Raw genomic sequence first — 14,307 nt, 5'->3', positions numbered from 1 at the left:
ATTTTCAAACCGTCTTGCCCACCCCCACTCACCCCTACCCCGCCTCTTGTTTTCCTTTTGCCACTTTCTGTTACTTTACCTTCTAGAGAGACATCTGCGGTTCGTGATAAACCAACCCCAGGAGCAACACCTATTTTTTTTTTTTTCTTTTTTTGTCTTTTTTTTTTTTAAAGTTGATTTTAGCAAGCTGGGAAGCTCGCAGACAAAGGGGGTTAGTGCTGGAGGAAAAGGAGGGAGGGGGTGTTTTTGCAGGATGAAAGAGGGAGAAACGGCTGCAAATGTCTTTTAATTTTTTTTTGTTGGGGGGGTGAGAGGAGAGGGGTTTAGCGCAAAGGCTCTGGAAAAACGGTTGCCGTTTGTGTTTGGGGCGCGGATGCCTCTTGCTCGAACGCAGCGCGGGCTGGGGCAGCGGGGAGCCAGCTCTGTGCTGAGTTAGCTCTGCTCCGGCCGGCTGAGGTCTTCTGTTGCTCTCAGATGGGCTGGGAGTGTCATTAGGTGCAAGAAAAAAAAAAAAAAAAAAAAAAAAAAAACACCCAACAAACCAAACCCCCAACAAAAAAACACTCAACCCTCTGAAAGTAGCTGTGAGGCACGCCCGCACCCCCCCCCCAATTCCATCCACCAAGCTGGGAGCAGGTGGGCTAGGGAAGAACCCTCCCAATAGCCGGGGAGAGGATAGAGAGGTGCCAAAAAGGAGGCGAAGAAGGAGGGAAGGACCTTAATCTCAGGGTTTAGGCAGGCTCGGGGCTGTTTGGGATCCCAAATATCGGGGACGGACCGTCAGGCTGCAGACGGGGTGCAAGCAAGTTGGGTGGTGGAACCTTAATTGCAAATTAATCGATAGCAGATATTGGCTGAGTGGTTGTGTATTGGCTGGGGCCGGGGAAGTGTTCTGGTTGTTGATCTGTGATTATTTTGGGGGTCCTTGATGTGGTTTGACCTGAGGCCAAAGGAAGAGCCCCCCCCCAGGCTCAGGCACCCCCCTGGGAGCTGGGGCAGTGCTCAAGGAGTGACTCTGGGGTCCTCATACACATAGGAAAGGGGGGCATGGACTCAAATTTGGTATCTATCCATCTTGGGGGGGGAGGGTTGGAGGCTCCTTGCAAAGCCTGCCAAGGTTTGTCTGGTCCATATAGCAACATGGGGTCTGGAGGGCTGTAGAAGCCCCTAATCCAGAGGTGAGGGGGAATTGTCAGCCCCCCCCAAAGGAGGGACCTGCGGAAGGGGTGAGAGCTTCTCCAGGGAGCCCCTCAAGCCACCATGGGGTTCAGGTTGTCACTGTCACCATCCCTCTTCCCTGCTGCTGGGACACAGGCCTGATGCTGCCTGCAGGGTGGTGCTGGTGAGGGGGACAGGATCAGGCCCCACCAGAGTCTCCCCAGCCTGCGCCAGGGATGTCACTCAGCCCGGCTCGGACATCCTGAGCTTGGAGAGGACTGGCAGGGTCTGGCATGGCTGGGTCTCTCGGGGGGGGGTGGGGTTTTTTTGGGGGGGCTTTCCTCAGCCCCTTTTACCTCCGCTTTCCCTAAGTGAACTATGTGCTCTCTTGTTTCCAGAAGGCAGGGAGTGTGTAAATTGTGGGGCTACCTCAACCCCTCTGTGGAGAAGAGACGGCACCGGGCACTATTTGTGTAATGCCTGTGGACTCTATCACAAAATGAACGGGCAGAACCGGCCCCTGATCAAGCCCAAGAGAAGGCTGGTGAGTCTCCTTTTTTATTCTTTCTTTTCCCTCTTCTGCCACTTTTGCTTCTTGTCTGCAGCTCGGGATGGACAGGGAAGCTCAGCCAGCTCCAAAATCTGGTCCCACCGCATCAGAGGGCTGGGAGGAGGGGAAGCTCGGAGAGATGCTTCCAGCCGCTGTGGGCCTCAGTTGTCTGGTCCTCTTGCAAACTGCAAAATAGGTTAAAAAATCAAGATCCAGGGCTTCTTGCAAACCAGAACGGAGTTTTCTCCCAGGTTGCAATGGGGCAGATGCCTCTGCACAGTGCTTCTGGATGGTGACCCAGGGACAGTGGCTCTTTCCAGGGGCTAAGGGCAGAGTAATCATTTCCTAGTGACCAAAGAGATTATCAGGAGAACGGGATTTCTCCTGGGATCTCCACACTGCTGTCCTCCCCTTCCCAAGTGTGTCTCCATCCCCCTTGGCTGTCGGTGTCGTGGAGTGGGGACCCAAGCTGGGTACCGGTCACCATAGCTGGTGCCACTGGGGCACCGGTTGGTCTTGCAAAGCGCTTGACTGATGCTCCTGGTGCCAGCTGAATCTGGTGTGGTCATTTGTACCTGAGCTGTGTGGGTCCCAAATTGTGTCATTCCCCTCTGAGTCGCTGTGAGCGAGGACACAAGGCAGGGGATGGCAAAGCGTGGTGAGTGTGCAAGGCGGAGCGTGTGCCCGGGACCACAGAAGTTGGAGGAAAGTGAAAAGCGCGGGTAAATATTTAAAATAATAGTTGCAAGCCTCACAACTGTATTACGTACACGCAATACGTTACAGCATCCCCAGCGATCTATTTACGAATTTCCCTGGAAGCCACAAAAAGGTCTGGAAGCTGTGGGCATGGCTAATAAATGCGTTGAAGTGTATTTGGCAAATAATCAGGCAAACCACAAGGGGAAAAAATATACCAAGCGGGGGGAAAAAAAATATGTTCCCTGCTTGGGAAGTTATTGAATGTTTCGAATCGAGGCACGTTTGGTTTCGTTAGGATTAAAGATGTGGACGGGCTCCTGGGGGCAGCTCAAAATGAAGAGGAAAAGTGGCTCTCGCCTCTCCGCGGAGTTTCTGAGCTGATGGACGGATCCGGCTGGTTGCGTGAGGCTTGTGCCCGGCACGGCCGGATCCTGCAGGCAGGCAGGGGGTGGTTCATTGGCCTCGTGTTCCCCGTGAAGGTGCTCACGGCCTTGGTCCTGCAACTCTTAGACACGGATTGAGCTTCCTCACCCGTGAGATGCCCGTAAAATTGGACCGGTGTTATTCCCACAGGCGCTGGGAAGCGTTTGCAGGATACAGCCCCGGGAGGGGTTATTCTGTGAGGGGCAGCGGTGTCGGCTCTGTCCGGCCATGTGGGTTTTGGGGAAGATGCAGATTTGCTCATCTACCCCCAAACTTCCTGCGGGTGAAACCTCTCTGTGCCTTCCCCTGGGCCTTTCCCGTCTAGGAAAATGTTGGTCTCCCTCGTCTTTCATAGCCTTGTTAGAAAAAAGGAAAAGCTTTCTAGGGAGGGAAGTGCGGGCTGGGATTTTTAATTTTTTTTGAGCAGCTCTCTTGTTCTCTTCTCCTCCTCCCCCCGGCCCTTCTGTCTTAAACACACACACCTCATTTTCTTTTTTATTTTTTTTTTTCCTCGTTCTCTCTTTATGTGTAAAGTTAACTTCCTAGGAAAAAGCTGCCGGATATCTGAGCCCTGGAGATAACTCCTAAACAACAGCTCTGTTTCCCCAGCCCAAACACACAGGAGCTTGAGCATATCCAAACAAGCGGAGGGGGAGGCAGAATAGGAAAGCGGCTGGAAAGGGGGGGAGAGCTTTCAAAAAGTGTCTGATGGAACCACAAAAGAATGTCCCGAGTCACCCTCTTTACTTGATATAAAAAAAAAAAAAAAAAATAAATAAAAAAAAAAAAATAAAAAAAAGTGGGGGGGGGGGGGGGGGGAAGAGAAAGAAGGAAAAAAAGTAGAGAGAGACCTTGTCTTGCATAATCGCTCCAACCTTGGGCATTTTAGTTAAAGTTTAAGTTACAAAAAAGTTCCCATTCTTTGAATACGGCCTCTGCTAAATGGGAACTTTTGGTTTTTCTATATATTTTTTTTCTCCAGCACTGCCTGGGAAAAAAAAAGGAGAAACATTTCTAACGCTGTTTACCTCTATATTTATTTCCCTTGCTAACCTCAAAAAAAAAAAAAAAATCAGAAGGCACCAAAGCTGGGCCCGCGTTCGCGTTTCGTGTGCATGGATGCAGATGTGTGTGTGCCGTGGCTTGACTTCATCTTTCCTGACTTGTGAAGGCGAGCGGGCTGGGGAAGGTGGAGTGTGTGTGGAGGCTCAGGGTGGGGATCCAGCGTGTGCTCCTCTCCCTCTGCCGCGAGTTTCCTGCGTGACCTTGGGCTGGTTTTGTAGGCTCTGATCCCAGGCACGCTGAAACTAATGAAAGGACTCCGATGGGTTGGAGAGAGAAGGCAAATAAATCCTTAGATGCTGAGAACCCAGACAAAGCCTTATTAAATTTAATGGGCGTCTTTGTAAGGGCTTCCTTTAGGGGAGATGGATGGAGCCTTGCCGGTCGAGGGGGCTCAAACAGGTCAGCTTTGTGGGGAAGGTGGAAGATCTGGAGATGTTGGCAGGGGCATCAGGAACGGGCAGGTGGTACCACGCCACCGCTCTGCTTAAAAGGTCTACAGCCCCTTGGAGACCGTTCCTGTCCCTGTCAAAGCCAGCGGCAGCCCCGTCACTGATGTTGCTGAGATAAAACCTTTGGATTTTCTTCCTTTCCCTGCCCGTGTGGATACAGAGCTCTCCATTTCTGTGTCCAGGAAGGATTATAGCCAATTTCTCAGAAGACCCATCCACGTGCAGTCTTTTTTTAGGAAGCTGATGCTTGCAGCTTTCTGGGTACCCCATGTAAATCCAGACACCGAAAATGCCTCTTTAATGAAGCATTTTTATCAGTGCTTGGTTCCTCCTGCACCATCCTCAATTCCACCTTCTCATCACTGCCAGCGCTTCTGAAGTTGTGCCCTCGCTCACATGCAATTGGGCCATGGGGTCTGGTCCTACAGATGATATGGGGCACCCTATTAGTCATCCCATTACTTACATGGTCAGGCTCGGGTCGGTGATCAGCGTCAGTGGATGCCAATGCTGGGAGCTTTTACAATAGCGTTATTATTCATTGTTTCCTGCCCACTGCCGGTGTCTCCGGTATAAGTTGGTACAGCATGAAAGGTACAGTCTGGGACCGAAAGAGCACAGAGTGTAAAATATTCGGCTAACAACGCTGAATTTTTGTAGGGGAAATGCGGCAGATGGAAAAGGTTTTAGAGAAGATAGTGGATGTTGTGATTTATTTGTTTATTTAATGTCAGAGTTTGTCTGAAGGTAGCAAGGTGGTGACCAGGCGTGTCTTTTAAATGCACTTACCGTAAGAGAAATTACGGTGAGCGCTGTGTAGAAACCCCAAATATCTTCAAAGGGGATGTTTCCCCTGTGTGGGCTGAGTCAAATATCGCTGGTTTTTAGAAATTTCCTTGTGCTTGATTTTTGGGTCTGATAAGGGCAAAGCTGCCACCGAGAGACTCAATCCAGCTCCTGAGCCACCCATGCCGGCCGGTGGGAGCTGGAGGGGCAGAGACCTGCAGACTCGGCCCCCGGGTCTCGATGAGAGCCCGGCTCTGCAAGCTGTTGTGTCCATGCTGCATTTGAAGCACACGTATTAACCCGTTGATTTTGATGGGAACCAAATTTGGGGCTGTGGCATGGTCCAGAGGAGGACAGGACCGAGGCGTGTGTGCGCACATCTGTTGGGGGCTCTGCCGTTCGTGGTGGGATGCTTCAGCTTCTCCTGCCGGCACTGGGATTTTTGCAACCAAAGACCCGTGTGCCGTTCCCAGCTCCTGCATGTCATCTGCACGGAGAAGTCAGCTAGAGGCCTCATCGGGCTTGAGATCGGCTCGTTTCAGTGTGGTTTATGGTCAGGCAAAATGGAACTGTCCCCACAGGCAGCCGGTGAGGGCCCCTTGCTGTCAGATCAGGCTCTCTGTGATGCTTCCTAATGCTCATGGACATTGTATTATTTATATTTTAGACAGTCCTTTTTGTCTAATTAAGCAAAAAAATTCCTACTCTATCTAAAACAAAACCAACCCGTCCTCTCTCTACCTACGCCACATTCAATTATGATTAAAATTGCAACATGACCTAACAAGAGTTGGTATTAATGCTAGTGCTGTGCCAGTGTCCATGTTTGCATTTTGGGTTTGTTGTACGGTATCCAAAGATGTGGTATTTTTTTTTAAATGTTGGATGTGCTGCAATGTGCGGCTGTGTGGGGTGAGGGGTAAATTTGAAACAGTAAGAGCACAAAAGAGAGCATTAAAGGCTCAGTTCTGCAAGGTGCCAAGCATTGCTATGATCTGGCAAATCGCTTAAGCACATGTTTTAACTTTAAGCACATGAGCAGTCCCATTGAAAGCAACGCATCGGGATGAAATCAGAGCTCTGGGACTGTGTCATATTGATGAAGAAGAGATAGGACGGGGATCTAAAGGTCTTTTTTTAGGAGCTGTAGGCACTTGCACACAGGCAAACATGCATACGCATTCACATAGGAGTCTGCAAACTCCTTTTCCTCCTTCAGTGGCAGAAGGACAATTTGTTTGCTAAAGTTACAGTTTTTAAATGGTAGGCACGAATTCATGCATGTGAAAGAGGAGCGACTTTGCTAAACTTGGCTTTGCTAAATCATTATCGCAGCCAACAAAAAAGCTTCTTTATACACCTTGACACGTAGACTTTTCTCTTGTCCCTCCCCCTTTATGAAATGGTAAATTCTTCTTTCAGGCTCATTACCAATCGTTAAATAAACATGAAGGTTTAGGCTGCAAAAGGATGCAATTAAAAAGTTGGGATTCTCGCTCTTTGCCACAGTGTTATTTCCGATCTGGAGCCTGTATCCTTTGAAGCTGAGCTGAATTTATGGGACCGGGCTGTGCTTGCGGTCGGACCCGGTGAGCAGCTGCCCACCAAGCTCAGCGCGGGTCTCACCCGGTGCTCGCTGGAGCCGGCGTGACTCATGCCGTTGACTCCGGCAATTGTTGGTTCAGGCCCTGACTGCAGAATTAGACCCCTGGGGGGTCTGAGAGAATTAAGATGGAAAGACATGTTGGCATTTAAATAATATTTTCCCCTCTGGAACGGGCTGTGCCAGTGCTGCTAATTTTGATGAGTTCTATCAGAGGTTTAGCACTCACTTTTAGGATGCCCTTTGGCACCTGATTCAGTTCGTATATAATTTGAGATTAAAGTACCTCGGGGATTTTTTTCAGAATTATTATTTGTTCTCACAAGCCAGTTTCTGGAGGCCTCTGCCGATGTGCGTCAGTCTTGCAGGGTTGATGTTTTCTTTCTCAGCAATTTTCCTGATTGCATCTTTTTCTTTTTTTTTTAACACGGGTGCTTTTCTCTCCCTCTCCTTCCCTTCCCCTGTCTCTCCCCCTCCTTCTTGCAGTCTGCAGCCAGGAGGGCGGGCACGTCCTGTGCGAACTGTCAGACCACCACTACCACCCTGTGGAGGAGAAATGCCAACGGTGATCCTGTCTGTAATGCCTGCGGGCTCTACTACAAGCTGCACAATGTAAGTGTGACTGTAACGCTCAATAATGGGGCCTCAGTTTTGGTGCGGGATGGTCCAAACTCTTCCTTGACTTAAGGATTTCCAGTCTCGGGCGGTGCTGAGACCTCTGTTATCCCTTTGGGGACCTTGGGGGTTGTAGCCATGAGTCGGCATCCCCTCAAACGTAGCTGATTTGACTTGGGGAGGTATAAGACAGGGCTGTCCATGGGTGATGTTAAAGCTTTCCCACGGCTGAGCCAAGAAAGGAGGAGTGGATCAACACAGAGACATTATCCGCTGCTGATTGGGCTCAGTGTGTTGGAAAAGACAACATGCCGTCCTGCAAGCCGATACCCCTTCTATGCGTAGCTTGGTTCCTCAAGCAAATACAAACTCTGGAAAAAAAAGCAAAATATGCCAGCAACTATTTAGATCTTTCTTGGGTTTGTGGCTGCCTTTGTCCGGTCACTCCACCCATCCCCAAAGATGATTTATTTAGGTCTTGTGTTTGCCCCGGTTGACGCAAGTGATTCCTAAACCAAAAAGGACATGATTTAGTTAGCGGGTTGCAGAGTCTGCTCAACCTGTGACGTGAATTTTAAAGCATCTGTCATGGAAAGGAAGGAAAAATGAAATGAAATGGCTGGCAGATTTAATCTAATATCTCCATGCAAAGCCAGCTTGCAGGAACCAGGGATATGTGCCCCAGGGAAAGAGCTAAAGGGATCCGAAAAGTCTTCTACGGAATAATATTGCTAATAAAGGAGCCTTAAGGCTGCTCCTGTTATTCTCATTCCACATGTGGCATTAGAATAATTATTATGTCAGAAGAAGGAAAATACTTTCAATTTCTCTGCTTTGATATCACTTTTATTTTTTTTTCTAGTGGTCGTTTGCTTTATGTTTGACTTAGAAATCTCGGGCTACATTTTGCCCTCACGTCCACCCACGCAAACACATCAAAGACGGATAGGGTTTCATGGGGCACCCAACGCTTGTGGTGTCTCAGTCCCTTCCATTTGTTATTTCAAGCTCTTTGGTTTCTTGGGATGAGTAAACAAGTTTGGATTAAGTAGAAAAAACCCGACCCAGCCAGGCTAATTTTTCACCTGTTCTGTGAGAGGCATCTCTCCTGGAAAAAAGGAAAACGTGTTTACCCTTTAGTGGGCAGGCGTCTCAGCACGTTTTGAGTCCTATGTAGCAAGCAAAGCTTGTCGTCAAACTCTCAGTGTGATCACTGCAAACAAAGGGGTTGGACCTGGAGTGAAAGCTCTCAGAACATCACAAGAAAATATTCTGTTTGCTATTTCCATGGCAAGAAGGGAGCAAGGTCAGCCAGTTTCACTGGAGAGGTCTATGCTTGTGCTGTTTTCATTTTGGCCTTGTAGCCACTGGTGGTAGGACTTAAATCACGTAGCTTGGGAGACCTATAGGGAGACCTATACTTGAGCTGCTCCCCCTGTACCCCAGCAAAGCCCTTTGAAGAAAATAGGGTCTTCTCAGGTGCCATTCATTGGACCTGATGGAGGTGCCTGTGTTTGGATGAGATGACTTGTACCCTTGAAGACAATGTAGTTTCTCCCCATGACTACGAAAGGTGGCAGGATGATGAGTTCGATGTGTCTACCTGCATTGTAGACATCTGACTGGAGGAACCCCCCTAAGGTGTCTAGAATGATGTCTGAGTGCTGAGGTTCTCCAGAAATGTTCCTACAAGAGCACATCCTTTTCTTTTTCACACTGATGCTGTGAACCTCGTTGGCCTGAATTGACCCCTAGATCCACTGTTTAGGCAAACTCCCATCCAGCTGTGAAATTTGTGACATGGGGCAGGCCTTGTGCACATTGGAACCATTTTCGTAGTCATTAAAAACACCGACAGCTGCTTAAAGGTTCAGCACAGCTACTTACCAAAGTCAAGTAATATCTTGCCTTATGAGCAAGTCCATAAGGGAACCTGCTTAAATGAAACCCCTAGAGGACTGAGATACTGTGTGCAGCAATATAACTAGGCAGGGATACTAAAATCTGGCTATGAGTGGGTAGATCCTTTTTTTTTTTTTTTTTTACTTTTTTAAGATGATGCTTAGTAATGACTGTGGTGAGGAACAGGCAACATCGCAGCCGATAGCCCTTGAACATATCACCCTCAGCTTTAAAGGTCCACGATGGCAGAGCATTGGAGCATTATTCTGCAGCCCAACTGGCTTTAGAGGCTGTGACTGTGACGGCCACATTGTGCTTCAGAAGCCAAATACGAGTGAGTTTTTTGTGACCAGTGGTAAGGCGGTGGTAGCTTCACGGAGATGCCTTCTCTTTTTGGCTGCTGGGAGGCAGGACCTAGGGAGCTGTGCTGACTGCCTGGTGAATGGCACCAGCATCATCCTTTAATCAACTCAAGGCAGGGAGGAAATTTGGTGGTTGCACGTGGACAAGGTTTCTTGGCTGGTGCAAATTAGTCTGGTCTGTTAAAGTGCAAGACCTGTTTGTGTAGGCTATGGTCCTGCTCCCTTTGTGTGTCTTATCTGCATCGGTTCTCCATCAGGAGAGGTGTCAGAAATAGAGAGGCTCATTGCAGCATGTCCCTCCCAAGCAGCTGAGTGTGTCTGCACAGATGTTGTGTCAATGCCAGTGGAAGGCCTTTGGCCCCTCGGAAGATGCCTTCACCCTGTCTCAGGCTAGACTGTAGGAAATTCCTGGCTGCTTTTTTATCCCCCTCCTATTATGTCTTTTCTTTGGGTTTAATGACTTTTTCTTGGGCCTTCAAATTATTAGGGTATTTTAATGGATTGATTTGAAGATGAAACCCAGTTTTTAAGTCCACACCAGGAATGATTGCAGTGAAAAGGCTATTTTTTTTTTCATTGGGCTATATCAGTTTGTTTTACTGTCGATTCCCACAGCTTAAGCAAACCCATTTGTCAGTAGGTTATAAGCAATAATCATAATAGTCTTGGGGTGCATTTAGTGAAGCTGCTGGCATTTCTCCCACTGACTTCAACAAGAGCCGGCTCCATTAACACCAGTATTAACAATGACTAATATTTCACATTGATACGGTGCCTTTCATCCTGTGGCATCCCAGAGTGCTTTCTAAGATACATCCAGCCTGGAAGATTAACCCAACATTGTAATGACTATGTCTGAAGGATAAATCCGCTTCAGTGACAGGACCTTTTTGAGGTCAATGGCAAAATCCCATTGTCTTCAGTCAGAGCAAGATCAAACCCATAATGTTGAAGACTATCCCCTGGATTTGATCTGTTGAATGTGAGGTTCTTGTCCTTGTTATTTTAGTCCTTCTTAGAAGCGGGATGAGCCTTCACTCACTTCAGGGATGGGTGGGAGTGTACCTTGCTGGAGGTGCACAGCAGACTGGCCTGTGCCCATAGAAATGAGTGAGTTGCCATTGTTTTTGGTAAAAGTCCTCAGAAAAGGCCTCTATTTCACAATATCCTAAGGCAGGGCTATGCGTCCCAAGAGCAGAGCAGTTGGTATTTTGCATATGATAAAACAAAGAGCATAATTCCTGCCCATAATTAATTGGCTCCATCTGAAATTAATGAATTTCATATACATGTGTTGCGCTGGTTTAATTTTAATTTAACATGTGTTTGTCATTTTTATCACAATGAATTTTCATGGACAAGGTCTTCCCTCTGGGTTTCTTGTTTCTCTACCCCAGAAACAGAGGCAGGTCCACGGCTTTGATGTTTTGGGGATTGCTTCAACTCTGCTGTGACTGGCCTTTGAAATCACTGGAAAAAATTTCCAGCTTGCTGTTGTGACTGTGCTGGTCTCACTCTTCCTGACATTTGTCTGAGTCCTTATCTGTTTGGCACTTGGGTCAGGTACCTGCTAGGATGGTGAGACCACATACACCAGGATGATGTGTCCAGCTAAGAGCTTGGATGGCATCTCTGACCCCAGTTGCAGGGCTGGCCATGGCTTTGTCACCATCCTAAGCAAAACTGGTATTCCCATCCTTAAGTTTCACATCAAATCATGGCCTGGGCTAATCTGTTCTTAGCGATTGAGTGAAACATGAGACGTTGCTTTGGGGAAGTGGTCATTGTCCTGCAGGACACGACACCAAGCTACACAGGGTCAGGACTCCGTGCTTGCTCTAAGAGCCAGCACAGCCCCAGTCCCAGCAGCAGGCTGATGTCGGTTTGCCACCGCCAGCTCCTGAACTTGCACCCTTGCTGCTTCACCTGGAAATCAATTCTGGCTGCCCCTGAGCTTTTGTGTCACAATGCAAATCCTCATTAGGAGCTGGGGAGCCTGGGGCTCATGTGTGCCTCTCCAAAACTGGGCTGGATTCATCAGGGATTGAGACTTCCAGGTCTCCTCTAGCATTGCTGCCTGGTGGGGCTCGCTTGGGGCTTCCTCCTGGCTCTGAACCTGGGCAACACGTCCCTCCCTGCTGGCTGACTTAAAACAAGTCAGGAGAAGGTTTCCTATCCCAGCCATCCAGCTGGAGCAAAGAGCCTTCCTTTTGTGTGTATCCCTGTTCCCTCGGCGAGGACAGGAAGCCAGGGAGACGGGTGATGTTGTATTTAAAGCCCGTGACATTTGAGGTTTTTGCTTCTTGCTGCCCCAGGGCTGCTGTTGGGCTGTGCATGGGCAGCTTTCTCCCTCCTACCTTTAGCAAGCAGGGCTGCTCCCTCCAGCTCCCTTTATCCAGAGGTAGAGGAATCAGCCTTTTATTCGCCCATTTTTTGGATGAGGTGAAGTTTCCCATCACTGCTGGTATGCAGAGCGTGGGATCACTAATTCAGATTGGGATGATGAACTTTAGGATGCCTAAACTGGAGCAGATGAGCCTGGTCCTTCCTCTCCCCGTGCCTCCATCCCCGCGTGTAACAGGGAGCTATTGTATCCCTGCCTCTCCAGGGAGAGAAATCTGTGAATGATCCCCACACTGTGGGGAAAGGCACCAAGCAGTGGCTGATGAGCAAGAAGAGAAACTTTGCTGTGATCTGGAAGAAGGGAGTGCTTTGTCCTTTGCACTGATCTAAGATCTTACGGATGAAGATCTGCTTAGGACCCTTGCAGGAATCTCTTTTCATTGTCCTTCGCTGGGGTTGAGACAGTAGTTCTTGGTGAATAGTGGATCCATTTTTTTCCCCTTTTCTCCAGTTTGCAGAATATCCATCAGCACTGCCATGTGCTCACATTTATTATGAAAAGTAGTGTTCAGCCCTGGGGGGTTTCTGGGCTCTCCTGCCTTCTGCTATGGGTGAAATTCTGCAGAGGAGCCAGTGCAAGACCTATATAAGTCCCCATGTAGACTCCCAAGTCCCGATTTTTAAGGATGTTTATGGATATTGGATGCATAAACCCCTGCCCAAGCATGGTCTTTGGGGCTTTCACGGCACCTGTGCTAATGCATGTTGTGATGCTGGCTCTCTATGCAGCGATAGGAGTTTCTTACAGGAGGTCTAACAGATCTTTTCCTACCATTTCTCAACCCTGACGGGTGTATGGTTGCTCATTGGAGCTGCTTGTATCCATGCAGAAGAATATAATGCTTAGGTTTCCTATAGATATGTCTGCGTGCAAGTAGAAAATGCTCTGCCGGGCAGCACAGATACGTGTTTCAGCACCCCAAAAAAACCTGGAAGGCTTTAGAAATAAAATTGGATCTGCTACAGTAAACCTGAAAGGATGGTCAGAGCAAAGTCTTCTGAAAGAAGAAAAATAAGACAAATACCTGCCACTTTTGTGAAGAATTTGCTCAACTCCCTAATGCCGCTGTGAAAGTTTGAGATCCCTCGTAGCGCTGAAATCCCAGCAGCTAATGATTTTAGATCAGTCAGGAAGCCTCGGGGTGCGATGGTGTCTGCAGGGAATGTTTCAAGGTGGTAATGATTGGTTTTGTTCCTAAACACGGTGCAATTACCTAATGTGCAGATAGCTGAAATTTTTCAGCTGCTGTGAGTTATTTGGGTATGTTTTGCTCCCGTGAGGCTCTGCCAGCAATTTTCTGTCGTCTTGTCTTCAGAAATTTCAACCGAACTTGGGCTTTCCTGGTGGGATCTGAATTTTGGGATGGGGGGGAGAGGTTGTGTAGCTGTGGCACGTGGGGTGTACAAGGGGAGGAGGGGGGCTGCCGGCTGCTCAGCTGGTCCTGGGCACATCCCTGGGACTGCCCGGGCACGGGGTACACGAATCCCCTGGTGATTTGGGGAGAAGGGGATGGAAGCACAAAAAAAATAATTGATTTTTGTTTAGATTAACAGACCCCTGACCATGAAGAAAGAAGGAATTCAGACCAGAAACCGAAAAATGTCTAGCAAATCCAAAAAGTGCAAAAAGGTCCATGACAACCTTGAAGACTTTCCCAAGAGCAGCTCCTTTAACCCCGCCGCCCTCTCCAGACACATGTCCTCCATCAGCCACATTTCACCTTTCAGTCACTCCAGCCACATGCTGACTACACCGACACCGATGCATCCTCCATCCAGCCTCTCCTTCGGACCTCACCATCCTTCCAGTATGGTCACTGCCATGGGTTAGCGAGAGACTCCCCTGCTGAATGCTTACGGTCTCAAAATGAGATTTACTTTATATACTTGCATTTTTGCAGGCGTGTGGTTATGGGTCTGACGTCCCGAATCAAATGGGAGGGGGAAAAAAGAATTAAAAAAAAAAAAAAATGTTATTTGAAGGCATAAGAGAGGAAAAAAAAAAAACCAGAAAAAAACTACAAAAAGCACAAAAAAGGAAAAAAAAAAGAAAAAAAGAGAAAAAAGTAAAAAAAAAAAAAGTTTTAAAAAAGTGATGTTTGCCACTTTTTAAAGGAACTCACTATGGCGTCTATGTATTCTTACCCACTGAATCTGGATACCATTTGTTTATAAGCCATTCAGAACTTGCATTCCCTATTGGACAGGATCTCTAGTGCTGTGAAAAAATAATAAAATAAAGTGACGGCATAGGAAAGTATTAAGGAATACTCATGAGTCTAGTACCAA

At 48.0% G+C, this 14,307-nt stretch overlaps 1 protein-coding gene across 1 annotated transcript in view; it reads left to right on the top strand.

Moving 5' to 3' along the window:
• Nucleotides 1-13,968, top strand: part of GATA3 (GATA binding protein 3) — a gene marked incomplete at its 5' end in the record, with an annotated part of 18,625 nt that extends 4,657 nt beyond the window's left edge. Inside the window, 3 exons of the mRNA XM_009290430.1 lie at nucleotides 1,557-1,702; nucleotides 7,223-7,348; nucleotides 13,565-13,968. Of these exons, the coding sequence (XP_009288705.1) occupies nucleotides 1,557-1,702; nucleotides 7,223-7,348; nucleotides 13,565-13,849 (557 nt within the window). The remainder of the gene's footprint in view (nucleotides 1-1,556; nucleotides 1,703-7,222; nucleotides 7,349-13,564) is intronic.
• Between the last annotated feature and the right edge of the window lie 339 nt (nucleotides 13,969-14,307).

This window comes from Aptenodytes forsteri, unplaced genomic scaffold (genome assembly GCF_000699145.1).
Source record: "Aptenodytes forsteri isolate BGI_AS27 unplaced genomic scaffold, ASM69914v1 Scaffold173, whole genome shotgun sequence".
Lineage (NCBI taxonomy): Eukaryota > Metazoa > Chordata > Aves > Sphenisciformes > Spheniscidae > Aptenodytes > Aptenodytes forsteri.
Note: the sequence above shows the minus strand (reverse complement) of the source record. Positions and strands in the feature narration are given on the sequence as shown.